General features: G+C 45.1%; 1 protein-coding gene across 2 annotated transcripts in view; it reads left to right on the top strand.

Annotated features, from left to right (window-relative positions):
* The window catches only part of SBF2 (SET binding factor 2), an 805041-nt gene that overhangs the window by 406041 nt on the left and 371650 nt on the right, over positions 1-27350 (top strand). For both annotated transcript variants that reach the window (XM_088476083.1, XM_088476084.1), the window contains exons 7-10: positions 11298-11430; positions 13019-13127; positions 24182-24295; positions 26851-26928. In XM_088476083.1, coding sequence (XP_088332209.1) covers positions 11298-11430; positions 13019-13127; positions 24182-24295; positions 26851-26928 — 434 coding nt within the window. The remainder of the gene's footprint in view (positions 1-11297; positions 11431-13018; positions 13128-24181; positions 24296-26850; positions 26929-27350) is intronic.

A 27350-nucleotide genomic window follows, 5' to 3' on the forward strand; every position in this document is an offset into this window, starting at 1 on the left:
GTCTGTATGAGAGATGATGGGAGTAATAGTACAGAACGTATAATCCCCTCTCACAGTGACTTCCCCATGTATCTGCTTTGCCTGTATGAGAGATGATGGGAGTAATAGTACAGAACGTATAATCCCCTCTCACAGTGACTTCCCCATGTATCTGCTTTGTCTGTATGAGAGATGATGGGAGTAATAGTACAGAACGTATAATCCCCTCTCACAGTGACTTCCCCATGTATCTGCTTTGTCTGTATGAGAGATGATGGGAGTAATAGTACAGAACGTATAATCCCCTCTCACAGTGACTTCCCCATGTATCTGCTTTGCCTGTATGAGAGATGATGGGAGTAATAGTACAGAACATATAATCCCCTCTCACAATGACTTCCCCATGTATCTGCTTTGTCTGTATGAGAGATGATGGGAGTAATAGTACAGAACGTATAATCCTCTCACAGTGACTTCCCCATGTATCTGCTTTGTCTGTATGAGAGATGATGGGAGTAATAGTACAGAACTTATAATCTCCTCTCACAGTGACTTCCCCATGTATCTGCTTTGTCTGTATGAGAGATGATGGGAGTAATAGTACAGAACGTATAATCCCATCTCACAGTGACTTCCCCATGTATCTGCTTTGTCTGTATGAGAGATGATGGGAGTAACAGTACAGAGCGTATAATCCCCTCTCACAGTGACTTCCCCATGTATCTGCTTTGTCTGTATGAGAGATGATGGGAGTAATAGTACAGAACGTATAATCCCCTCTCACAGTGACTTCCCCATGTATCTGCTTTGTCTGTATGAGAGATGATGGGAGTAATAGTACAGAACGTATAATCCCCTCTCACAGTGACTTCCCCATGTATCTGCTTTGTCTGTATGAGAGATGATGGGAGTAATAGTACAGAACGTATAATCCCCTCTCACAGTGACTTCCCCATGTATCTGCTTTGTCTGTATGAGAGATGATGGGAGTAATAGTACAGAACGTATAATCCCCTCTCACAGTGACTTCCCCATGTATCTGCTTTGTCTGTATGAGAGATGATGGGAGTAATAGTACAGAACGTATAATCCCCTCTCACAGTGACTTCCCCATGTATCTGCTTTGTCTGTATGAGAGATGATGGGAGTAATAGTACAGAACGTATAATCCCCCCTCACAGTGACTTCCCCATGTATCTGCTTTGTCTGTATGAGAGATGATGGGAGTAATAGTACAGAGCGTATAATCCCCTCTCACAGTGACTTCCCCATGTATCTGCTTTGTCTGTATGAGAGATGATGGGAGTAATAGTACAGAACGTATAATCCCCTCTCACAATGACTAACCCATGTATCTGCTTTGCCTGTATGAGAGATGATGGGAGTAATAGTACAGAACGTATAATCCCCTCTCACAGTGACTTCCCCATGTATCTGCTTTGCCTGCATGAGAGATGATGGGAGTAATAGTACAGAACGTATAATCCCCTCTCACAGTGACTTCCCCATGTATCTGCTTTTTCTGTAAGAGAGATGATGGGAGTAATAGTACAGAACGTATAATCTCCTCTCACAGTGACTTCCCCATGTATCTGCTTTGCCTGTATGAGAGATGATGGGAGTAATAGTACAGAACGTATAATCCCCTCTCACAGTGACTTCCCCATGTATCTGCTTTGCCTGTATGAGGGATGATGGGAGTAATAGTATAGAACGTATAATCCCCTCTCACAGTGACTTCCCCATGTATCTGCTTTGTCTGTATGAGAGATGATGGGAGTAATAGTACAGAGCGTATAATCCCCCCTCACAGTGACTTCCCCATGTATCTGCTTTGTCTGTATGAGAGATGATGGGAGTAATAGTACAGAGCGTATAATCCCTTCTCACAGTGACTTCCCCATGTATCTGCTTTGTCTGTATGAGAGATGATGGGAGTAATAGTACAGAACGTATAATCCCCTCTCACAGTGACTTCCCCATGTATCTGCTTTGCCTGTATGAGAGATGATGGGAGTAATAGTACAGAACGTATAATCCCCTCTCACAGTGACTTCCCCATGTATCTGCTTTGTCTGTATGAGGGATGATGGGAGTAATAGTACAGAACGTATAATCCCCTCTCACAGTGACTTCCCCATGTATCTGCTTTGTCTGTATGAGAGATGATGGGAGTAATAGTACAGAACGTATAATCCCCTCTCACAGTGACTTCCCCATGTATCTGCTTTGCCTGTATGAGAGATGATGGGAGTAATAGTACAGAACGTATAATCCCCTCTCACAGTGACTTCCCCATGTATCTGCTTTGTCTGTATGAGAGATGATGGGAGTAATAGTACAGAACGTATAATCCCCTCTCACAGTGACTTCCCCATGTATCTGCTTTGTCTGTATGAGAGATGATGGGAGTAATAGTACAGAACGTATAATCCCCTCTCACAATGACTTCCCCATGTATCTGCTTTGTATGAGAGATGATGGGAGTAATAGTACAGAACGTATAATCCCCTCTCACAGTGACTTCCCCATGTATCTGCTTTGCCTGTATGAGAGATGATGGGAGTAATAGTCCAGAACGTATAATTCCCCCTCACAGTGACTTCCCCATGTATCTGCTTTGTCTGTATGAGGGATGATGGGAGTAATAGTACAGAACATATAATCCCCTCTCACAGTGACTTCCCCATGTATCTGCTTTGTCTGTATGAGAGATGATGGGAGTAATAGTACAGAACGTATAGTCTCCTCTCACAGTGACTTCCCCATGTATCTGCTTTGTATGAGAGTTGATGGGAGTAATAGTACAGAACGTATAATCCCCCCTCACAGTGACTTCCCCATGTATCTGCTTTGCCTGTATGAGAGATGATGGGAGTAATAGTACAGAACGTATAATCCCCTCTCACAGTGACTTCCCCATGTATCTGCTTTGTCTGTATGAGAGATGATGGGAGTAATAGTACAGAGCGTATAATCCCTCTCACAGTGACTTCCCCATGTATCTGCTTTGTCTGTATGAGAGATGATGGGAGTAATAGTACAGAGCGTATAATCCCCTCACAGTGACTTCCCCATGTATCTGCTTTGTCTGTATGAGAGATGATGGGAGTAATAGTACAGAGCGTATAATCCCTCTCACAGTGACTTCCCCATGTATCTGCTTTGTCTGTATGAGAGATGATGGGAGTAATAGTACAGAGCGTATAATCCCCTCTCACAGTGACTTCCCCATGTATCTGCTTTGTCTGTATGAGGGATGATGGGTGTAATAGTACAGAATGTATAGTCCCCTCTCACAGTGACTTCCCCATGTATCTGCTTTGTCTGTATGAGAGATGATGGGAGTAATAGTACAGAACGTATAATCCCCTCTCACAGTGACTTCCTCATGTATCTGCTTTGTCTGTATGAGGGATGATGGGAGTAATAGTACAGAGCGTATAATCCCCTCTCACAATGACTTCCCCATGTATCTGCTTTGTCTGTATGAGAGATGATGGGAGTAATAGTACAGAACGTATAATCCCCTCTCACAGTGACTTCCCCATGTATCTGCTTTGTCTGTATGAGAGATGATGGGAGTAATAGTACAGAACGTATAATCCCCTCTCACAGTGACTTCCCCATGTATCTGCTTTGTCTGTATGAGAGATGATGGGAGTAATAGTACAGAGCGTATAATCCCCTCTCACTGTGACTTCCCCATGTATCTGCTTTGTCTGTATGAGAGATGATGGGAGTAATAGTACAGAACGTATAATCCCCTCTCACAGTGACTTCCCCATGTATCTGCTTTGTCTGTATGAGAGATGATGGGAGTAATAGTACAGAATGTATAATCCCCTCTCACAGTGACTTCCCCATGTATCTGCTTTGTCTGTATGAGAGATGATGGGAGTAATAGTACAGAACGTATAATCCCCCCTCACAGTGACTTCCCCATGTATCTGCTTTGTCTGTATGAGAGATGATGGGAGTAATAGTACAGAACGTATAATCCTCTCACAGTGACTTCCCCATGTATCTGCTTTGTCTGTATGAGAGATGATGGGAGTAATAGTACAGAACATATAATCTCCTCTCACAGTGACTTCCCCATGTATCTGCTTTGTCTGTATGAGAGATGATGGGAGTAATAGTACAGAACGTATAATCCCCTCTCACAGTGACTTCCCCATGTATCTGCTTTGTCTGTAAGAGAGATGATGCCAGTAACAGTACAGAGCGTATAATCCCCTCTCACAGTGACTTCCCCATGTATCTGCTTTGTCTGTATGAGAGATGATGGGAGTAATAGTACAGAACGTATAATCCCCTCTCACAGTGACTTCCCCATGTATCTGCTTTGTCTGTATGAGAGATGATGGGAGTAATAGTACAGAACGTAAAATCCCCTCTCACAGTGACTTCCCCATGTATCTGCTTTGTCTGTATGAGAGATGATGGGAGTAATAGTACAGAACGTATAATCCCCTCTCACAGTGACTTCCCCATGTATCTGCTTTGTCTGTATGAGAGATGATGGGAGTAATAGTACAGAACGTATAATCCCCTCTCACAGTGACTTCCCCATGTATCTGCTTTGTATGAGAGATGATGGGAGTAATAGTACAGAACGTATAATCCCCTCTCACAGTGACTTCCCCATGTATCTGCTTTGTCTGTATGAGAGATGATGGGAGTAATAGTACAGAACGTATAATCCCCCCTCACAGTGACTTCCCCATGTATCTGCTTTGTCTGTATGAGAGATGATGGGAGTTATAGTACAGAACGTATAATCTCCTCTCACAGTGACTTCCCATGTATCTGCTTTGTCTGTATGAGAGATGATGGGAGTTATAGTACAGAACGTATAATCCCCTCTCAGTGACTTCCCCATGTATCTGCTTTGTATGAGGGATGATGGGAGTAATAGTACAGAACGTATAATCCCCTCTCACAATGACTTCCCCATGTATCTGCTTTGTCTGTATGAGAGATGATGGGAGTAATAGTACAGAACGTATAATCCCCTCTCACAGTGACTTCCCCATGTATCTGCTTTGTCTGTATGAGAGATGATGGGAGTAATAGTACAGAACGTATAATCCCCTCTCACAGTGACTTCCCCATGTATCTGCTTTGTCTGTATGAGAGATGATGGGAGTAATAGTACAGAACGTATAATCCCCTCTCACAGTGACTTCCCCATGTATCTGCTTTGTCTGTATGAGGGATGATGGGAGTAATAGTACAGAACGTATAATCCCCTCTCACAGTGACTTCCCCATGTATCTGCTTTGTCTGTATGAGAGATGATGGGAGTAATAGTACAGAACGTATAATCCCCTCTCACAGTGACTTCCCCATGTATCTGTTTTGCCTGTATGAGAGATGATGGGAGTAATAGTACAGAACGTATAATCCCCTCTCACAGTGACTTCCCCATGTATCTGCTTTGTCTGTATGAGAGATGATGGGTGTAATAGTACAGAACGTATAATCCCCTCTCACAGTGACTTCCCCATGTATCTGCTTTGCCTGTATGAGAGATGATGGGAGTAATAGTCCAGAACGTATAATTCCCCCTCACAGTGACTTCCCCATGTATCTGCTTTGTATGAGGGATGATGGGAGTAATAGTACAGAACATATAATCCCCTCTCACAGTGACTTCCCCATGTATCTGCTTTGTCTGTATGAGAGATGATGGGAGTAATAGTACAGAACGTATAGTCTCCTCTCACAGTGACTTCCCCATGTATCTGCTTTGTATGAGAGTTGATGGGAGTAATAGTACAGAACGTATAATCCCCCCTCACAGTGACTTCCCCATGTATCTGCTTTGCCTGTATGAGAGATGATGGGAGTAATAGTACAGAACGTATAATCCCCTCTCACAGTGACTTCCCCATGTATCTGCTTTGTCTGTATGAGGGATGATGGGAGTAATAGTACAGAACGTATAATCCCCTCTCACAGTGACTTCCCCATGTATCTGCTTTGTCTGTATGAGGGATGATGGGAGTAATAGTACAGAACGTATAATCCCCTCTCACAGTGACTTCCCCATGTATCTGCTTTGTCTGTATGAGAGATGATGGGAGTAATAGTACAGAACGTATAATCCCCTCTCACAGTGACTTCCCCATGTATCTGCTTTGTCTGTATGAGAGATGATGGGAGTAATAGTACAGAGCGTATAATCCCCTCTCACAGTGACTTCCCCATGTATCTGCTTTGTCTGTATGAGAGATGATGGGAGTAATAGTACAGAATGTATAATCCCCTCTCACAGTGACTTCCCCATGTATCTGCTTTGTCTGTATGAGAGATGATGGGAGTAATAGTACAGAGCGTATAATCCCCTCTCACAGTGACTTCCACATGTATCTGCTTTGTCTGTATGAGAGATGATGGGTGTAATAGTACAGAGCGTATAATCCCCTCTCACAGTGACTTCCACATGTATCTGCTTTGTCTGTATGAGTAATGATGGGAGTAATAGTACAGAGCGTATAATCCCCTCTCACAGTGACTTCCCCATGTATCTGCTTTGTCTGTATGAGAGATGATGGGAGTAATAGTACAGAATGTATAATCCCCTCTCAGTGACTTCCCCATGTATCTGCTTTGTCTGTATGAGGGATCATGGGAGTAATAGTACCGAACGTATAATCCCCTCTCACAGTGACTTCCCCATGTATCTGCTTTGTCTGTATGAGAGATGATGGGAGTAATAGTACAGAGCGTATAATCCCCTCTCACAATGACTTCCCCATGTATCTGCTTTGTCTGTATGAGAGATGATGGGAGTAATAGTACAGAACGTATAATCCCCTCTCACAGTGACTTCCCCATGTATCTGCTTTGTCTGTATGAGAGATGATGGGAGTAATAGTACAGAGCGTATAATCCCCTCTCACAGTGACTTCCCCATGTATCTGCTTTGTCTGTATGAGAGATGATGGGAGTAATAGTACAGAGCGTATAATCCCCTCTCACAATGACTTCCCCATGTATCTGCTTTGTCTGTATGAGAGATGATGGGAGTAATAGTACAGAACGTATAATCCCCTCTCACAGTGACTTCCCCATGTATCTGCTTTGTCTGTATGAGGGATGATGGGAGTAATAGTACAGAACGTATAATCCCCTCTCACAGTGACTTCCCCATGTATCTGCTTTGTCTGTATGAGAGATGATGGGAGTAATAGTACAGAACGTATAATCCCCTCTCACAGTGACTTCCCCATGTATCTGCTTTGTCTGTATGAGAGATGATGGGAGTAATAGTACAGAGCGTATAATCCCCTCTCACAGTGACTTCCCCATGTATCTGCTTTGTCTGTATGAGAGATAATGGGAGTAATAGTACAGAACGTATAATCCCCTCACAGTGACTTCCCCATGTATCTGCTTTGTCTGTATGAGAGATGATGGGAGTAATAGTACAGAATGTATAATCCCCTCTCACAGTGACTTCCCCATGTATCTGCTTTGTCTGTATGAGAGATGATGGGAGTAATAGTACAGAACGTATAATCCCCCCTCACAGTGACTTCCCCATGTATCTGCTTTGTCTGTATGAGAGATGATGGGAGTAATAGTACAGAACGTATAATCCCCTCTCACAGTGACTTCCCCATGTATCTGCTTTGTCTGTATGAGAGATGATGGGAGTAATAGTACAGAACGTATAATCCCCTCTCACAGTGACTTCCCCATGTATCTGCTTTGTCTGTATGAGAGATGATGGGAGTAATAGTACAGAACGTATAATCCCCTCTCACAGTGACTTCCCCATGTATCTGCTTTGTCTGTATGAGAGATGATGGGAGTAATAGTACAGAGCTTATAATCCCCTCTCACAGGGACTTCCCCATGTATCTGCTTTGTCTGTATGAGAGATGATGGGAGTAATAGTACAGAGCGTATAATCCCCTCTCACAATGACTTCCCCATGTATCTGCTTTGTCTGTATGAGAGATGATGGGAGTAATAGTACAGAACGTATAATCCCCTCTCACAGTGACTTCCCCATGTATCTGCTTTGTCTGTATGAGAGATGATGGGAGTAATAGTACAGAACGTATAATCCCCTCTCACAGTGACTTCCCCATGTATCTGCTTTGTCTGTATGAGAGATGATGGGATTAATAGTACAGAACGTATAATCCCCTCTCACAGTGACTTCCCCATGTATCTGCTTTGTCTGTATGAGAGATGATGGGAGTAATAGTACAGAACGTATAATCCCCTCTCACAGTGACTTCCCCATGTATCTGCTTTGTCTGTATGAGAGATGATGGGAGTAATAGTACAGAACGTATAATCCCCTCTCACAGTGACTTCCCCATGTATCTGCTTTGTCTGTATGAGAGATGATGGGAGTAATAGTACAGAACGTATAATCCCCTCTCACAGTGACTTCCCCATGTATCTGCTTTGTCTGCATGAGAGATGATGGGAGTAATAGTACAGAACGTATAATCCCCTCTCACAGTGACTTCCCCATGTATCTGCTTTGTCTGTATGAGAGATGATGGGAGTAATAGTACAGAACGTATAATCCCCTCTCACAGTGACTTCCCCATGTATCTGCTTTGTCTGCATGAGAGATGATGGGAGTAATAGTACAGAACGTATAATCCCCTCTCACAGTGACTTCCCCATGTATCTGCTTTGTCTGTATGAGAGATGATGGGAGTAATAGTACAGAACGTATAATCCCCTCTCACAGTGACTTCCCCATGTATCTGCTTTGTCTGTATGAGAGATGATGGGAGTAATAGTACAGAACGTATAATCCCCTCTCACAGTGACTTCCCCATGTATCTGCTTTGTCTGTATGAGAGATGATGGGAGTAATAGTACAGATCGTATAATCCCCTCTCACAGTGACTTCCCCATGTATCTGCTTTGTCTGTATGAGAGATGATGGGAGTAATAGTACAGATCGTATAATCCCCTCTCACAGTGACTTCCCAATGTATCTGCTTTGCCTGTATGAGAGATGATGGGAGTAATAGTACATAGCGTATAATCCCCTCTCACAGTGACTTCCCCATGTATCTGCTTTCCCTGTATGAGAGATGATGGGAGTAATAGTACAGAACGTATAATCCCCTCACAGTGACTTCCCCATGTATCTGCTTTGCCTGTATGAGAGATGATGGGAGTAATAGTACAGAGCGTATAATCCCTTCTCACAGTGACTTCCCCATGTATCTGCTTTGCCTGTATGAGAGATGATGGGAGTAATAGTACAGAACGTATAATCCCCTCACAGTGACTTCCCCATGTATCTGCTTTGCCTGTATGAGAGATGATGGGAGTAATAGTACAGAACGTATAATCCCCTCTCACAATGACTTCCCCATGTATCTGCTTTGTCTGTATGAGAGATGATGGGAGTAATAGTACAGAACGTATAATCCCCTCTCACAGTGACTTCCCCATGTATCTGCTTTGTCTGTATGAGAGATGATGGGAGCAATAGTACAGAACGTATAATCCCCTCTCACAGTGACTTCCCAATGTATCTGCTTTGCCTGTATGAGAGATGATGGGAGTAATAGTACAGAGCGTATAATCCCCTCTCACAGTGTCTTCCCCATGTATCTGCTTTGTCTGTATGAGAGATGATGGGAGTAATAGTACAGAGCGTATAATCCCCTCTCACAGTGTCTTCCCCATGTATCTGCTTTGTCTGTATGAGAGATGATGGGAGTAATAGTACAGAACGTATAATTCCCTCTCACAGTGACTTCCCCATGTATCTGCTTTGTCTGTATGAGAGATGATGGGAGTAATAGTACAGAACGTATAATCCCCTCTCACAGTGACTTCCCCATGTATCTGCTTTGTATGAGAGATGATGGGAGTAATAGTACAGAACGTATAATCCCCTCTCACAGTGACTTCCCCATGTATCTGCTTTGTCTGTATGAGAGATGATGGGAGTAATAGTACAGAACGTATAATCCCCTCTCACAGTGACTTCCCCATGTATCTGCTTTGTATGAGAGATGATGGGAGTAATAGTACAGAACGTATAATCCCCTCTCACAGTGACTTCCCCATGTATCTGCTTTGTCTGTATGAGAGATGATGGGAGTAATAGTACAGAACGTATAATCCCCTCTCACAGTGACTTCCCCATGTATCTGCTTTGTATGAGAGATGATGGGAGTAATAGTACAGAACGTATAATCCCCTCTCACAGTGACTTCCCCATGTATCTGCTTTGTCTGTTTGAGAGATGATGGGAGTAATAGTACAGAACGTATAATCCCCTCTCACAGTGACTTCCCCATGTATCTGCTTTGTCTGTTTGAGAGTTGATGGGAGTAATAGTACAGAACGTATAATCCCCTCTCACAGTGACTTCCCCATGTATCTGCTTTGTCTGTATGAGAGATGATGGGAGTAATAGTACAGAACGTATAATCCCCTCTCACAGTGACTTCCCCATGTATCTGCTTTGTCTGTATGAGGGATGATGGGAGTAATAGTACAGAACGTATAATCCCCTCTCACAGTGACTTCCCCATGTATCTGCTTTGTCTGTATGAGAGATGATGGGAGTAATAGTACAGAACGTATAATCCCCTCTCACAGTGACTTCCCCATGTATCTGTTTTGCCTGTATGAGAGATGATGGGAGTAATAGTACAGAACGTATAATCCCCTCTCACAGTGACTTCCCCATGTATCTGCTTTGTCTGTATGAGAGATGATGGGTGTAATAGTACAGAACGTATAATCCCCTCTCACAGTGACTTCCCCATGTATCTGCTTTGCCTGTATGAGAGATGATGGGAGTAATAGTCCAGAACGTATAATTCCCCCTCACAGTGACTTCCCCATGTATCTGCTTTGTCTGTATGAGAGATGATGGGAGTAATAGTACAGAACGTATAATCCCCTCTCACAGTGACTTCCCCATGTATCTGCTTTGTCTGTATGAGAGACATTTTACGTTATAGATATTTATATATATGTTAATCCCAAGAAGCCCCAGTTTTTCCTGAAAGCTCGGTCAGCGGGGGCACTATTGTATTGTGGAATGTATTACGTATGGCTGATATTACCATTGTACATGGGCCTCGCATTATTGCCAGTCGTGATGTTAATAAGTGTAGAAAGTTTCTGATGGCATTTAATAAAATAAATAAAAGTTTACCTGAAGTCTCTCCCAGCGGCTGCTCTGCGACAGAGTTTCCAATGTGTATCCCAGAATATTCCCTTTTATCTCATCTAATTAGTATATGTACATTGATCAGAATTCACATTTTGTTCTAAGAGGTTTTTTTGTTTGTTTCTTTCAGGGATCCAGAACGTTCTCAGCCTTCTGTGTGCGGTCCTTACAGAGAACAAAGTCCTTTTCCACTCCTCCAGCTTCCAGCGTCTCAGCGATGCCTGCCGCGCCATCGAGGCCCTAATGTACCCATTGAAGTACAGGTGAGGTTACAAAGCTGCCTGTAATTGGGCTGCTCTGATATACACGACACAAATAAACTATTAGGCCCAGGTTGCTGCCTGCATAGAGCCAAGAAAATATCCGCAGTGGCTGGGATGGCTGGTAGTTGTGGTAGGACGGTGATCATGGTCTAAAACTGTCGTTCTCAGCCAAAATGTTCTACTTGGGCAATAAAGAATTAATTTCAGACCACGTTTTTTTTTCTCGTTCTATTGAAAAGATGTAACTGAGTTGTGTTTGTATTTGATGGATGCAGAAAGGGTGGATAGTCAGTGACTGAAGTTTCTAGTACATCAGTGACCCATTGTTTTAAAATAAATTGTCCTCAAGTTATATCTTGCCCAAAGCAGCCAGAAGTCCAGGTCAGCATCTAACCAGGACCAATGGATAATTCAGTTGGTGGATGACCACAATATGACTTTGTTCAGAATTCTGCCAACCACACTGATTGGCTCCCTCGTGTCATTCTGTACACTGATTGGTTCCAAGGTGTCATTCTGTACACTGATTGGCTCCCACGTGTCATTTTGTACACTGATTGGCTCCCACGGGTCATTCTGTACACTGATTGGCTCCCACGTGTCATTCTGTACACTGATTGGCTCCCTCGTGTCATTCTGTACACTGATTGGCTCCCTCGTGTCATTCTGTACACTGATTGGCTCCCAGGTGTCATTCTGTACACTGATTGGCTCCCACGTGTCATTTTGTACACTGATTGGCTCCCACGTGTCATTCTGTACACTGATTGGCTCCCACGTGTCATTCTGTACACTGATTGGCTCCCAGGTGTCATTCTGTACACGGATTGGCTCCCAGGTGTCATTCTGTACACTGATTGGCTCCCAGGTGTCATTATGTACACGGATTGGCTCCCTCGTGTCATTCTGTACACGGATTGGCTCCCAGGTGTCATTATGTACACGGATTGGCTCCCTCGTGACATTCTGTACACGGATTGGCTCCCTCGTGTCATTCTGTACACTGATTGGCTCCCTCGTGTCATTCTGTACACTGATTGGCTCCCACGTGTCATTCTGTACACTGATTGGCTCCCAGGTGTCATTCTGTACACGGATTGGCTCCCAGGTGTCATTCTGTACACGGATTGGCTCCCAGGTGTCATTCTGTACACTGATTGGCTCCCTCGTGTCATTCTGTACACTGATTGGCTCCCGCATATCATTCTGTACACTGATTGGCTCCCAGGTGTCATTCTGTACACTGATTGGCTCCCAGGTGTCATTCTGTACACGGATTGGCTCCCAGGTGTCATTCTGTACACGGATTGGCTCCCAGGTCTCATTCTGTACACTGATTGGCTCCCTCGTGTCATTCTGTACACTGATTGGCTTCCGCATATCATTCTGCACACTGATTGGCTCCCAGGTGTCATTCTGTACACTGATTGGCTCCCAGGTGTCATTCTGTACACTGATTGGCTCCCAGGTGTCATTCTGTACATTGTGGAAGTCTGATCTGCCTGTGTTGGTATTGATGTGTTAGGTGTTATGTCTTATACAGAAGTTGTAGTGTTAGATCTCTCCCTAACACAAGTTTGTTTTCCAGCTACCCCTACATCCCCATCCTTCCGGCGCAGCTACTCGAAGTCCTAAGCTCCCCAACACCATTTATTATTGGGGTCCATTCAGTCTTCTGTTCAGAGATCCATGATCTGGTAAGAGGGTAATCAAAATCTCTATTATATAAATCTGCCTATCGCAGCTTCCAGTTGGTTTGAGATGTTTAATCTTTTTTTTTGCTCATTTAGTTGGTGGATCTGACATTTTTAGTTTTTACTTTTTATATGTTGTAATGTCATGAAAAGAAGCCGTGGGTTATTGCTCAATACCATCAATTCCATATGTTATTTTTAGGAACTGGTTTTATCCACAGCTACTCCGCGAGTCTCATCCCGTCATCTGTCAGGTGCTGAGAGCTGAATGGGTGATAAGTGTTCTGTCCCTATTGGGTTTGTGTCCAATAAGTGTCTGTCACTATCGCTCATCTCACTGCCGTCTCCTCTGTACAGAATTACTGCTCAGACCTAGATAAACTGCGAGGGCGGGAGCGAGGAATTCCGAATATTGTGCAAGTGATGCTGATTTATGTGTATTGGTTCTGTGTTACATGAACAAGCTGTATGGTCAGCGGTAGCAGCAGGACATAGAAAATGTGAATAGTTCCATATGTTTTACAAGCATTTGAGAACTGGTTTTATCCAGAGATTCCCTGGGAGTCCTGTCCCATCATTTCCTGAGACAGGTGCCAAATACTGAATTTATGGCCCATATCCCTGTCCAGCGAGGAGAGAGCTGAGCGTAGTCTATTCTGTCACCAGCAGGCGTTATACTGGCCTCAGTATGGGATTTATACTATTCTCAGCATCGCTCTCTATATATATTCATATACAGCATGTTATTATAGATCAGAGATTTCTGGCTACTGTTACCTTATCATTGTATGGCTTTGGGTTGAACAGAAGGATGCAGTTATTGCACAGGGAAGGTCCCCTTGTCTGTCTGTATGAACTAAATAAAAATATATTGCATATAAAAACACATGTATGTCTATCTCATGATCACTAGTCAGAAATATATTTAACATTTTAATTTGTCAAGTTAGAGCCTTAACGGTAGAATAACATCTTCATTATTATCATTACCTACAAATGCAGCCCTGCACACAGAGAGTAGTGTATAATATTGGGGGTAAGGTGCTGTCAGGGATCCTGCACACAGAGAGTAGTGTATAATATGGGGGGTAAGATGCTGTCAGGGATCCTGCACACAGAGAGTAGTGTATAATATGGGGGGTAAGGTGCTGTCAGGGATCCTGCACACAGAGAGTAGTGTATAATATGGGGGGGGTAAGGTGCTGTCAGGGATCCTGCACACAGAGAGTAGTGTATAATATGGGGGGTAAGATGCTGTCAGGGATCCTGCACACAGAGAGTAGTGTATAATATGGGGGGTAAGGTGCTGTCAGGGATCCTGCACACAGAGAGTAGTGTATAATATGGGGGGTAAGGTGCTGTCACCTGCACACAGAGAGTAGTGTATAATATGGGGTGTAAGGTGCTATCAGGGATCCTGCACACAGAGAGTAGTGTATAATATGGGGGGTAAGGTGCTGTCACCTGCACACAGAGAGTAGTGTATAATATGAGGGGTAAGGTGCTGTCAGGGATCCTGCACACAGAGAGTAGTGTATAATATGGGGGGTAAGGTGCTGTCACCTGCACACAGAGAGTAGTGTATAATATGGGGGGTAAGGTGGTGTCAGGGATCCTGCACACAGAGAGTAGTGTATAATATGGGGGTAAGATGCTGTCACCTGCACACAGAGAGTAGTGGATAATATGGGGGGTAAGGTGCTGTCAGGGATCCTGCACACAGAGAGTAGTGTATAATATGGGGGGTAAGGTGCTGTCACCTGCACACAGAGAGTAGTGGATAATATGGGGGGTAAGGTGCTGTCAGGGATCCTGCACACAGAGAGTAGTGTATAATATGGGGGGTAAGGTGCTGTTAGGGATCCTGCACACAGAGAGTAGTGTATAATATGGGGGGTAAGGTGCTGTCACCTGCACACAGAGAGTAGTGTATAATATGGGGGGTAAGGTGCTGTCACCTGCACACAGAGAGTAGTGTATAATATTGGGGGTAAGGTGCTGTCAGGGATCCTGCACACAGAGAGTAGTGTATAATATGGGGGGTAAGGTGCTGTTAGGGATCCTGCACACAGAGAGTAGTGTATAATATGGGGGGTAAGGTGCTGTCAGGGATCCTGCACACAGAGAGTAGTGTATAATATGGGGGGTAAGGTGCTGTCAGGGATCCTGCACACAGAGAGTAGTGTATAATATGGGGGGTAAGGTGCTGTCACCTGCACACAGAGAGTAGTGTATAATATGGGGGGTAAGGTGCTGTCACCTGCACACAGAGAGTAGTGTATAATATGGGGGGTAAGGTGCTGTTAGGGATCCTGCACACAGAGAGTAGTGTATAATATGGGGGGTAAGATGCTGTCACCTGCACACAGAGAGTAGTGTATAATATGGGGGGTAAGATGCTGTCAGGGATACTGCACACAGAGAGTAGTGTATAATATGGGGGGTAAGATGCTGTCAGGGATCCTGCACACAGAAAGTAGTGTATAATATGGGGGGTAAGGTGCTGTCAGGGATCCTGCACACAGAGAGTAGTGTATAATATGGGGGGTAAGGTGCTGTCACCTGCACACAGAGAGTAGTGTATAATATGGGGGGTATGGTGCTGTCACCTGTACACAGAGAGTAGTGTATAATATGGGGGGTAAGGTGCTGTCACCTGCACACAGAGAGTAGTGTATAATATGGGGGGTAAGGTGCTGTTAGGGATCCTGCACACAGAGAGTAGTGTATAATATGGGGGGTAAGATGCTGTCACCTGCACACAGAGAGTAGTGTATAATATGGGGGGTAAGATGCTGTCAGGGATACTGCACACAGAGAGTAGTGTATAATATGGGGGGTAAGATGCTGTCAGGGATCCTGTACACAGAGAGTGGTGTATAATATGGGGGGTAAGGTGCTGTCAGGGATCCTGCACACAGAGAGTAGTGTATAATATGGGGGGTATGGTGCTGTCAGGGATCCTGCACACAGAGAGTAGTGTATAATATGGGGGGTAAGGTGCTGTCAGGGATCCTGCACACAGAGAGTAGTGTATAATATGGGGGGTAAGGTGCTGTCACCTGCACACAGAGAGTAGTGTATAATATGGGGGGTAAGGTGCTGTTAGGGATCCTGCACACAGAGAGTAGTGTATTATATGGGGGGTAAGGTGCTGTCACCTGCACACAGAGAGTAGTGTATAATATGGGGGTAAGGTGCTGTCAAGGATCCTGTACACAGAGAGTAGTGTATAATGTGGGGGGTAAGGTGCTGTCACCTGCACACAGAGAGTAGTGTATAATATGGGGGGTAAGGTGCTGTCACCTGCACACAGAGAGTAGTGTATAATATGGGGGGTAAGGTGCTGTCACCTGCACACAGAGAGTAGTGTATAATATGGGGGGTAAGGTGCTGTTAGGGATCCTGCACACAGAGAGTAGTGTATAATATGGGGGGTAAGGTGCTGTCACCTGCACACAGAGAGTAGTGTATAATATGGGGGGTAAGGTGCTGTCACCTGCACACAGAGAGTAGTGTATAATATGGGGGGTAAGGTGCTGTCAGGGATCCTGCACACAGAGAGTAGTGTATATTATGGGGGGTACTGCACACAGAGAGTAGTGTATAATATGGGGGGGGTAAGGTGCTGTCAGGGATCCTGCACACAGAGAGTAGTGTATAATATGGGGGGTAAGGTGCTGTCACCTGCACACAGAGAGTAGTGTATAATATGAGGAGTAAGGTGCTGTCACCTGCACAGTGAGAGTAGTGTATAATATGGGGGGTAAGGTGCTGTCACCTGCACAGTGAGAGTAGTGTATAATATGGGGGGTAAGGTGCTGTCAGAGATCCTGCACACAGAGAGTAGTGTATAATATGGGGGGTAAGGTGCTGTCACCTGCACACAGAGAGTAGTGTATAATATGGGGGGTAAGGTGCTGTCACCTGCACACAGAGAGTAGTGTATAATATGGGGGGTAAGGTGCTGTCACCTGCACACAGAGAGTAGTGTATAATATGGGGGGGTAAGGTGCTGTCACCTGCACACAGAGAGTAGTGTATAATATGGGGGGTAAGGTGCTGTCACCTGTACACAGAGAGTAGTGTATAATATGGGGGGTAAGGTGCTGTCACCTGCACACAGAGAGTAGTGTATAATATGGGGGGTAAGGTGCTGTCAGGGATCCTGCACACAGAGAGTAGTGTATAATATGGGGGGTAAGGTGCTGTCACCTGCACACAGAGAGTAGTGTATAATATGGCGGGGTAAGGTGCTGTCACCTGTACACAGAGAGTAGTGTATAATATGGGGGGTAAGGTGCTGTCAGAGATCCTGCACACAGAGAGTAGTGTATAATATTGCGGGGTAAGGTGCTGTCACCTGCACACAGAGAGTAGTGTATAATATGGGGGGTAAGGTGCTGTCACCTGCACACAGAGAGTAGTGTATAATATGGGGGGTAAGGTGCTGTCACCTGCACACAGAGAGTAGTGTATAATATGGGGGGTAAGGTGCTGTCAGGGATCCTGCACACAGAGAGTAATTTATAATATGGGGGGTAAGGTGCTGTCACCTGCACACAGAGAGTAGTGTATAATATGGGGGGTAAGGTGCTGTCAGGGATCCTGCACACAGAGAGTAGTGTATAATATGGGGGGTAAGGTGCTGTCAGCTGCACACAGAGAGTAGTGTATAATATGGGGGGTAAGGTGCTGTTAGGGATCCTGCACACAGAGAGTAGTGTATAATATGGGGGGTAAGGTGCTGTCACCTGCACACAGAGAGTAGTGTATAATATGGGGGGTAAGGTGCTGTCAGGGAACCTGCACACAGAGTGTAGTGTATAATATGGGGGTAAGGTGCTGTTAGGGAACCTGCACACAGAGAGTAGTGTATAATATGGGGGGTAAGGTGCTGTCAGGGAACCTGCACACAGAGAGTAGTGTATAATATGGGGGGGTAAGGTGTTGGCAGGGATCCTGCACACAGAGAGTAGTGTATAATATGGGGGGTAAGGTGCTGTCAGGGATCCTGCACACAGAGAGTAGTGTATAATATGGGGGGTAAGGTGTTGTCAGGGATCCTGCACACAGAGAGTACTGTATAATATGGGGGGTAAGGTGCTGTCAGGGATCCTGCACACAGAGAGTAGTGTATAATATGGGGGGTAAGGTGCTGTCAGGGATCCTGCACACAGAGAGTAGTGTATAATATGGGGGGTAAGGTGCTGTTAGGGATCCTGCACACAGAGAGTAGTGTATAATATGGGAGGTAAGGTGCTGTCACCTGCACACAGAGAGTAGTGTATAATATGGGGGGTATGGTGCTGTCACCCTTACACAGAGAGTAGTGTATAATATGGGGGGTAAGATGCTGTCACCTGCACACAGAGAGTAGTGTATAATATGGGGGGAAGGTGCTGTCAGGGATCCTGCACACAGAGAGTAGTGTATAATATGGGGGGTAAGATGCTGTCAGGGATCCTGTACACAGAGAGTAGTGTATAATATGGGGGGTAAGGTGCTGTTAGGGATCCTGCACACAGAGAGTAGTGTATAATATGGGGGGTAAGGTGCTGTCACCTGCACACAGAGAGTAGTGTATAATATGGGGGTAAGGTGCTGTCTAGGATCCTGTACACAGAGAGTAGTGTATAATGTGGGGGGTAAGATGCTGTCAGGGATCCTGCACACAGAGAGTAGTGTATAATATGGGGGGTAAGGTGCTGTCAGGGATCCTGCACACATAGTGTATAATATGGGGGGTAAGGTGCTGTTAGAGATCCTGCACACAGAGAGTAGTGTATAATATGGGGGTAAGGTGCGGTCACCTGCACACAGAGAGTAGTGTATAATATGGGGGGTAAGGTGCTGTCACCTGCACACAGAGAGTAGTGTATAATATGGGGGGTAAGGTGCTGTCAGGGATCCTGCACACAGAGAGTAGTGTATAATATGGGGGGTAAGGTGCTGTCAGGGATCCTGCACACAGAGAGTAGTGTATAATATGGGGGGTAAGGTGCTGTCAGGGATCCTGCACACAGAGAGTAGTGTATAATATAGGGGGTACTGCACACAGAGAGTAGTGTATAATATGGGGGGGTAAGGTGCTGTCAGGGATCCTGCACACATAGTGTATAATATGGGGGGTAAGGTGCTGTTAGAGATCCTGCACACAGAGAGTAGTGTATAATATGGGGGGTAAGTTGCTGTCACCTGCACACAGAGAGTAGTGTATAATATTGGGGGTAAGGTGCTGTCACCTGCACACAGAGAGTAGTGTATAATATGGGGGTAAGGTGCTGTCACCTGTACACAGAGAGTAGTGTATAATATGGGGGGTAAGGTGCTGTCAGAGATCCTGCACACAGAGAGTAGTGTATAATATGGGGGGTAAGGTGCTGTCACCTGTACACAGAGAGTAGTGTATAATATGGGGGGTAAGGTGCTGTCACCTGCACACAGAGAGTAGTGTATAATATGGGGGGTAAGGTGCTGTCAGGGAACCTGCACACAGAGAGTAGTGTATAATATGGGGGTAAGGTGCTGTTAGGGAACCTGCACACAGAGAGTAGTGTATAATATGGGGGGTAAGGTGCTGTTAGGGATCCTGCACACAGAGAGTAGTGTATAATATGGGGGGTAAGGTGCTGTCTAGGATCCTGTACACAGAGAGTAGTGTATAATATGGGGGGTAAGGTGCTGTCACCTGCACACAGAGAGTAGTGTATAATATGGGGGGTAAGGTGCTATCAGGGATCCTGCACACAGAGAGTAGTGTATAATATGGGGGGTAAGGTGCTGTCACCTGCACACAGAGAGTAGTGTATAATATGGGGGGTAAGGTGCTGTCAGGGATCCTGCACACAGAGAGTAGTGTATAATATGGGGGGTAAGGTGCTGTTAGGGATCCTGCACACAGAGAGTAGTGTATAATATGGGGGGTAAGGTGCTGTTAGGGATCCTGCACACAGAGAGTAGTGTATAATATGGGGGGTAAGGTGCTGTCAGGGATCCTGCACACAGAGAGTAGTGTATAATATGGGGGTTAAGGTGCTGTCAGGGATCCTGCACACAGAGAGTAGTGTATAATATGGGGGGGTAAGGTGTTGTCAGGGATCCTGCACACAGAGAGTAGTGTATAATATGGGGGTTAAGGTGCTGTCAGGGATCCTGCACACAGAGAGTAGTGTATAATATGTGGGGTAAGGTGCTGTCACCTGCACACAGAGAGTAGTGTATAATATGGGGGGTAAGGTGCTGTCAGGGAACCTGCACACAGAGAGTAGTGTATAATATGGGGGTAAGGTGCTGTTAGGGAACCTGCACACAGAGAGTAGTGTATAATATGGGGGGTAAGGTGCTGTCAGGGATCCTGCACACAGAGAGTAGTGTATAATATGGGGGGTAAGGTGCTGTCAGGGATCCTGCACACAGAGAGTAGTGTATAATATGGGGGGTAAGGTGCTGTCACCTGCACACAGAGAGTAGTGTATAATATGGGGGTAAGGTGCTGTCAGGGAACCTGCACACAGAGAGTAGTGTATAATATGGGGGGTAAGGTGCTGTCAGGGAACCTGCACACAGAGAAAAGTGTATAATATGGGGGGTATGGTTGCTGTCAGGGATCCTGCACACAGAGAGTAGTGTATAATATTGGGGGTAAGGTGCTGTCAGGGATCCTGCACACAGAGAGTAGTGTATAATATGGGGGGTAAGGTGCTGTCAGGGATCCTGCACACAGAGAGTAGTGTATAATATGGGGTGGTAAGGTGCTGTCACCTGCACACAGAGAGTAGTGTATAATATGGGGTGGTAAGGTGCTGTCACCTGCACACAGAGAGTAGTGTATAATATGGGGGGTAAGGTGCTGTCACCTGCACACAGAGAGTAGTGTATAATATGGGGGGTAAGGTGCTGTCACCTGCACACAGAGAGTAGTGTATAATATGGGGGGTAAGATGCTGTCACCTGCACACAGAGAGTAGTGTATAATATGGGGGGTAAGGTGCTGTCAGGGATCCTGCACACAGAGAGTAGTGTATAATATGGGGGGTAAGATGCTGTCAGGGATCCTGTACACAGTGAGTAGTGTATAATATGGGGGGTAAGGTGCTGTTAGGGATCCTGCACACAGAGAGTAGTGTATAATATGGGGGGTAAGATGCTGTCAGGGATCCTGCACACAGAGAGTAGTGTATAATATGGGAGGTAAGGTGCTGTCAGGGATCCTGTACACAGTGAGTAGTGTATAATATGGGGGGTAAGGTGCTGTTAGGGATCCTGCACACAGAGAGTAGTGTATAATATGGGGGGTAAGATGCTGTCAGGGATCCTGCACACAGAGAGTAGTGTATAATATGGGGGGTAAGGTGCTGTCAGGGATCCTGCACACAGAGAGTAGTGTATAATATGGGGGGTATGGTGCTGTCAAGGATCCTGTACACAGAGAGTAGTGTATAATATGGGGGGTAAGGTGCTGTCACCTGCACACAGAGAGTAGTGTATAATATGGGGGGTAAGGTGCTGTTAGGGATCCTGCACACAGAGAGTAGTGTATAATATGGGGGGTAAGGTGCTGTTAGGGATCCTGCACACAGAGAGTAGTGTATAATATGGGGGTAAGGTGCTGTCACCTGCACACAGAGAGTAGTGTATAATATGGGGGGTAAGGTGCTGTCAGGGATCCTGCACACAGAGAGTAGTGTATAATGTGGGGGGTAAGATGCTGTCAGGGTTCCTGCACACAGAGAGTAGTGTATAATATGGGGGGTAAGGTGCTGTTAGGGATCCTGCACACAGAGAGTAGTGTATAATATGGGGGGTAAGGTGCTGTTAGGGATCCTGCACACAGAGAGTAGTGTATAATATGGGGGGTAAGGTGCTGTCAGGGATCCTGCACACAGAGAGTAGTGTATAATATGGGGGGTAAGGTGCTGTCAGGGATCCTGCACACAGAGAGTAGTGTATAATATGGGGGGTATGGTGCTGTCAGGGATCCTGCACACAGAGAGTAGTGTATAATATGGGGGGTAAGGTGCTGTCAGGGATCCTGCACACAGAGAGTAGTGTATAATATGGGGGGTAAGGTGCTGTCAGGGTTCCTGCACACAGAGAGTAGTGTATAATATGGGGGGTAAGGTGCTGTTAGGGATCCTGCACACAGAGAGTAGTGTATAATATGGGGGGTAAGGTGCTGTCAGGGATCCTGCACACAGAGAGTAGTGTATAATATGGGGGTAAGGTGCTGTCACCTGCACACAGAGAGTAGTGTATAATATGGGGGGTAAGGTGCTGTCAGGGATCCTGCACACAGAGAGTAGTGTATAATATGGGGGGTATGGTGCTGTCAGGGATCCTGCACACAGAGAGTAGTGTATAATATGGGGGGTAAGGTGCTGTCAGGGATCCTGCACACAGAGAGTAGTGTATAATATGGGGGGTAAGGTGCTGTCACCTGCACACAGAGAGTAGTGTATAATATGGGGGGTATGGTGCTGTCAGGGATCCTGCACACAGAGAGTAGTGTATAATATGGGGGGTAAGGTGCTGTCAGGGATCCTGCACACAGAGAGTAGTGTATAATATGGGGGGTAAGGTGCTGTCACCTGCACACAGAGAGTAGTGTATAATATGGGGGGTAAGGTGCTGTCACCTGCACACAGAGAGTAGTGTATAATATGGGGGGTAAGGTGCTGTCACCTGCACACAGAGAGTAGTGTATAATATGGGGGGTAAGGTGCTGTCAGGGATCCTGCACACAGAGAGTAGTGTATAATATGGGGGGTAAGGTGCTGTCACCTGCACACAGAGAGTAGTGTATAATATGGGGGGTAAGGTGCGGTCAGGGATCCTGCACACATACAAATATATTATTTATTTTAGAATATTAATATTGTGCATATATAAAGCGTTTATAATTAATGTCCCCATTTGCCTTCTCATAGTGGGGGGTAAAATAATCTTGCAGGGACAATCTTTTTTCTGTATTGTTAGGATTTAGCCCTCTCTGTACGTACTCCGTTGTGTGGTTGTTGTGCAGCCTTTCCTTCATGGATATGGAACTTGGGGTAAATAAACCGTATGGTGCGTCATTACGCGAGTGTGTTCTCCTGTGTTGGAAAGGATCTGGCGGACTAACGCTGGGTACACACTGGAGTGACCGGTAATCGTTTCCACTTTCCCAACAATGTCCTTTGAGCCTAGAAGAAGCGATATGGAGCAGACACATTGTTGCGTCTTGCTAATGATTGAACAATATATTGTATGCAGTTATTTTGCTCCTGTACACACTAGATACTAGGATAACTCTCTTTAGGGTTATTGGCAGGGAGTGGTGACCTCTTTAAAGGCCAAATCAGATCGACATATCGTTAGGACGTCCGGATAGCCGCACACAAGGCGATGTGCACCATATTGCTAGCGTCCGCCGGCACCTGCATATTGAGCGTACACACAGAGCAATATAGGCGATGTGTCGTCCTGACATTGTATCAGTGTATACCCAGCTATAGCTCCTGTCCTGGATGTCCCTTATTCCGATGCTGGATATCAGAGCAGCGTCAGTGTAGGTAGGTGACCTCTGGTACAAGTGAAGGTAATTATCCTGGTAATGAAATCCATTGTACAGTGCCGGCTGTTAGTTCTGTAACCGCTTCTCTCTAAGGAAGACCGCAATCATTACCACTGTATATACACACTCTAGTAATATTGTAATATAAATTATATATTTGTATATGCAGTTGGCATTGCTGCTCCTTTCTCCTGAAGGTTATAGTGATCGTATCCCATGTAAGAGAAGGACGTCTGTCACTGGGCCTTCAGCTCCTCATACATCCCTATACACCAGGAGAGCGTCGCCAGCCATCCTTCTAAAGTCATGTCAATTAAGTTGATTTTTCCACTGTAGATTTCCTTCCCCCTGGGATAACTAATGAAAACCGTGAATGTGAATTCATAATGAATTGATCCTATAATATGTGATAATATCATGGACCGCAGTATATATTGTTATCTGGCTGTGCAGAGTATTAGTAATATGTCTCTCTACAATCTTCTGTCTTCTCTCCTGTCAGCTGGATGTGATTATCGCAGATCTGGATGGAGGCACAATAAAAATCCCGGAATGTATTCACCTGTCGCAGCTGCCTGAACCTCTCCTCAACCAGGTCCAGACGGTGCTCTCCCTCGTAAGTCCTGCTCATAGGACTGACTGTCCCAGCATGCATCAATAGAGCAAGCAACAAAGTGCTGGATCCAGATAACAATTTTATAACAGCCGGTGATTCAATTAAAATGCAATAAATACTGTATCCAGCGCTTTTTAGTTTGTTCTAATCTTATCTTCCCATAATCCCTCAGATTGGAGAAGCAGTGTCTTTATCTATTCCTACGTATAGCTATTGTGACCGGTGCGTAGTTTGCCATCATGCGTCAGTCTGTGGGGTTATTCAGGGACTGGCTTTAGGGCAGAGGATACCGCTGTGAATAGCGCTCCCTAAGCGTGATGTGGTGGAGCGCTGCAGCCAAAATGAAAGTGTCCAGATAGTACAGGAAGGGATAAAATCTGAATTGGGCATGCATTCCACCCCACTAAACATCCCACAGAAATATATGTATATGTCATTGTATTATTATAATAGGATGTGTATACCACAAAAACATGCACAGTATAAAAAACAAAACCTATAAAATGTAACGACATAAGAACCCAGCGACTGTGGGTGTACCTATAGCCCATAATGAATTCTAACACAGGAGCCCCAACAATTGCAGATGTGATCTCACTGATAATATCCAGATAAGATAAGAGCTCAAATAGATCCATAATTATTGGAGCCTCAATAAACATTGCAATGATGGACTGTTGTAAACCGCAACGGACTGTGAACAGGTTCTGAATGTCGACATGGACTTTGTGGGCAAACTATACTATATGCCGATATGGTCAAAATGTCAACATTTAACATGTCGGGACCAGAATGTTTTTTTTGCTTATTTTAGCCTTTCCCTACCTTAAGACTAACCCTAAAAATATGCAAAATCTATGTTAACTTTCTGGTGTCGACATGGTAAATGCCGACATTGTGAACATTTTAACCATGTCGGCATATTGTTTATTGACCTAAAGTCAATGTTTAGGTTTTGCCTGTGGACATTCCGACCGGATCCCATCCGCAGTAAATCTGCCCATACATTAACAATCAATCCGCACATTTCGGCGTTGGGCCAATGATTGTGTAAAGCAAGTTGCTAAGATCCATCGTGCTGAAAATCCTCCATTCGCCAATTCCGATGCAGAAATGGTCGGACTCAGCGAGCCAAGGATTTCTAACATGAACAACGGGATCAGATGGGCTAGTGCCGCAACTCCATCTCTGCAGCAATATCCATGTATTATTCTGATCAGTACACTTATATCTATGCAGTGATCTCAGAGTACAGACCGTGCCGGGGTCTAGAGTCACTGGCGTTACCTTTATCTAACCAGTATATGCCCCTCTGTAACATGAACAACAGGGGATCAGATGGGCTAGTGCCGCAACTCCATCTCTGCAGCAATATCCATGTATTATTCTGATCAGTACACTTATATCTATGCAGTGATCTCAGAGTACAGACCGTGCTGGGGTCTAGAGTCACTGGCGTTACCTTTATCTGACCAGTATATGCCTCTCTGTAACATGAACAACGGGATCAGATGGGCTAGTGCCGCAACTCCATCTCTGCAGCAATTTCCATGTATTATTCTGATCAGTACACTTATATCTATGCAGTGATCTCAGAGTACAGACCGTGCCGAGGTCTAGAGTCACTGGCTTTACCTTTATTTGACCAGTATATGTTCCTCTGTAACATGAACAGGGGATCAGATGGGCTAGTGCAGCAACTCCATCTCTGCAGCAATATCCATGTATTATTCTGATCAGTACACTTAGATCTAACCAGTGATCTCAGAGTACAGACCGTGCCGGGGTCTAGAGTCACTGGCTTTACCTTTATCTGACCAGTATATGCCCCTCTGTAACATGAACAACGGGATCAGATGGGTTAGTGCCGCAACTCCATCTCTGCCGCAATATCCATGTATTATTCTGACCAGTACACTTATATCTATGCAGTGATCTCAGAGTACAGACCGTGCCGGGGTCTAGAGTCACTGGCGTTACCTTTATCTGACCAGTATATGCCCCTCTGTAACATGAACAGGGGATCAGATGGGCTAGTGCCGCAACTCCATCTCTGCAGCAATATCCATGTATTATTCTGATCAGTACACTTATATCTATGCAGTGATCTCAGAGTACAGACCGTGCCGGGGTCTAGAGTCACTGGCGTTACCTTTATCTAACCAGTATATGCCCCTCTGTAACATGAACAACAGGGGATCAGATGGGCTAGTGCCGCATCTCCATCTCTGCAGCAATATCCATGTATTATTCTGATCAGTACACTTAGAGTAACCAGTGATCTCAGAGTACAGACCGTGCCGGGGTCTAGAGTCTCACTGGCTTTACCTTTATCTGACCAGTATATGCCCCTCTGTAACATGAACAGGGGATCAGATGGGCTAGTGCCGCAACTCCATCTCTGCAGCAATATCCATGTATTATACTGATCAGTACACTTAGATGTAACCAGTGATCTCAGAGTACAGACCGTGCCGGGGTCTAGAGTCACTGGCGGTACCTTTATCTGACCAGTATATGCTCCTCTGTAACATGCGCTGTCCTTTTCCTCCCAGGTCCTGCACCCTGATCTGGAAGTTGCAGATTACGCCTTCGCCCCTCTGCGCACGTCTTCGTCTCATATAAAAATGCTGGTAAGAACCTACATTGCCTCAGTTACTGGCCCTCTGCAATAAGGGGAAAATTCAACTTTGCTTTTCACAACAATAATTCAGTAATTATGTACATACCCCACAAACGCTCCACACATGCTACTTAAAGCAAACTTATTATATATATACATTTTCTCTGAAAGCTTATAAATCACCAGTGAGAATCCAGGGCTGGTATTGGATGGTTAATCTGTAAATTTGGTGTAGAGGGGATTTTTGTCACCTGTGATTCCTCCCTGTACTTGTCTGTGCTTATTTTCCAGGTTGTAATCCTCTATTCTCTCCTTTACACAGCCCTCATTGTTTGCTTAAATATCTTACATCATGACTTCCACACGCTTGTGTGAATAACGTAATAGTCTATTATATGGATGTGATGGTGGTGGGCGCCCTGTATGAGAAAT

This window comes from Taudactylus pleione, unplaced genomic scaffold (genome assembly GCF_031769625.1).
Source record: "Taudactylus pleione unplaced genomic scaffold, aTauple2 ptg000182l, whole genome shotgun sequence".
NCBI lineage: Eukaryota > Metazoa > Chordata > Amphibia > Anura > Myobatrachidae > Taudactylus > Taudactylus pleione.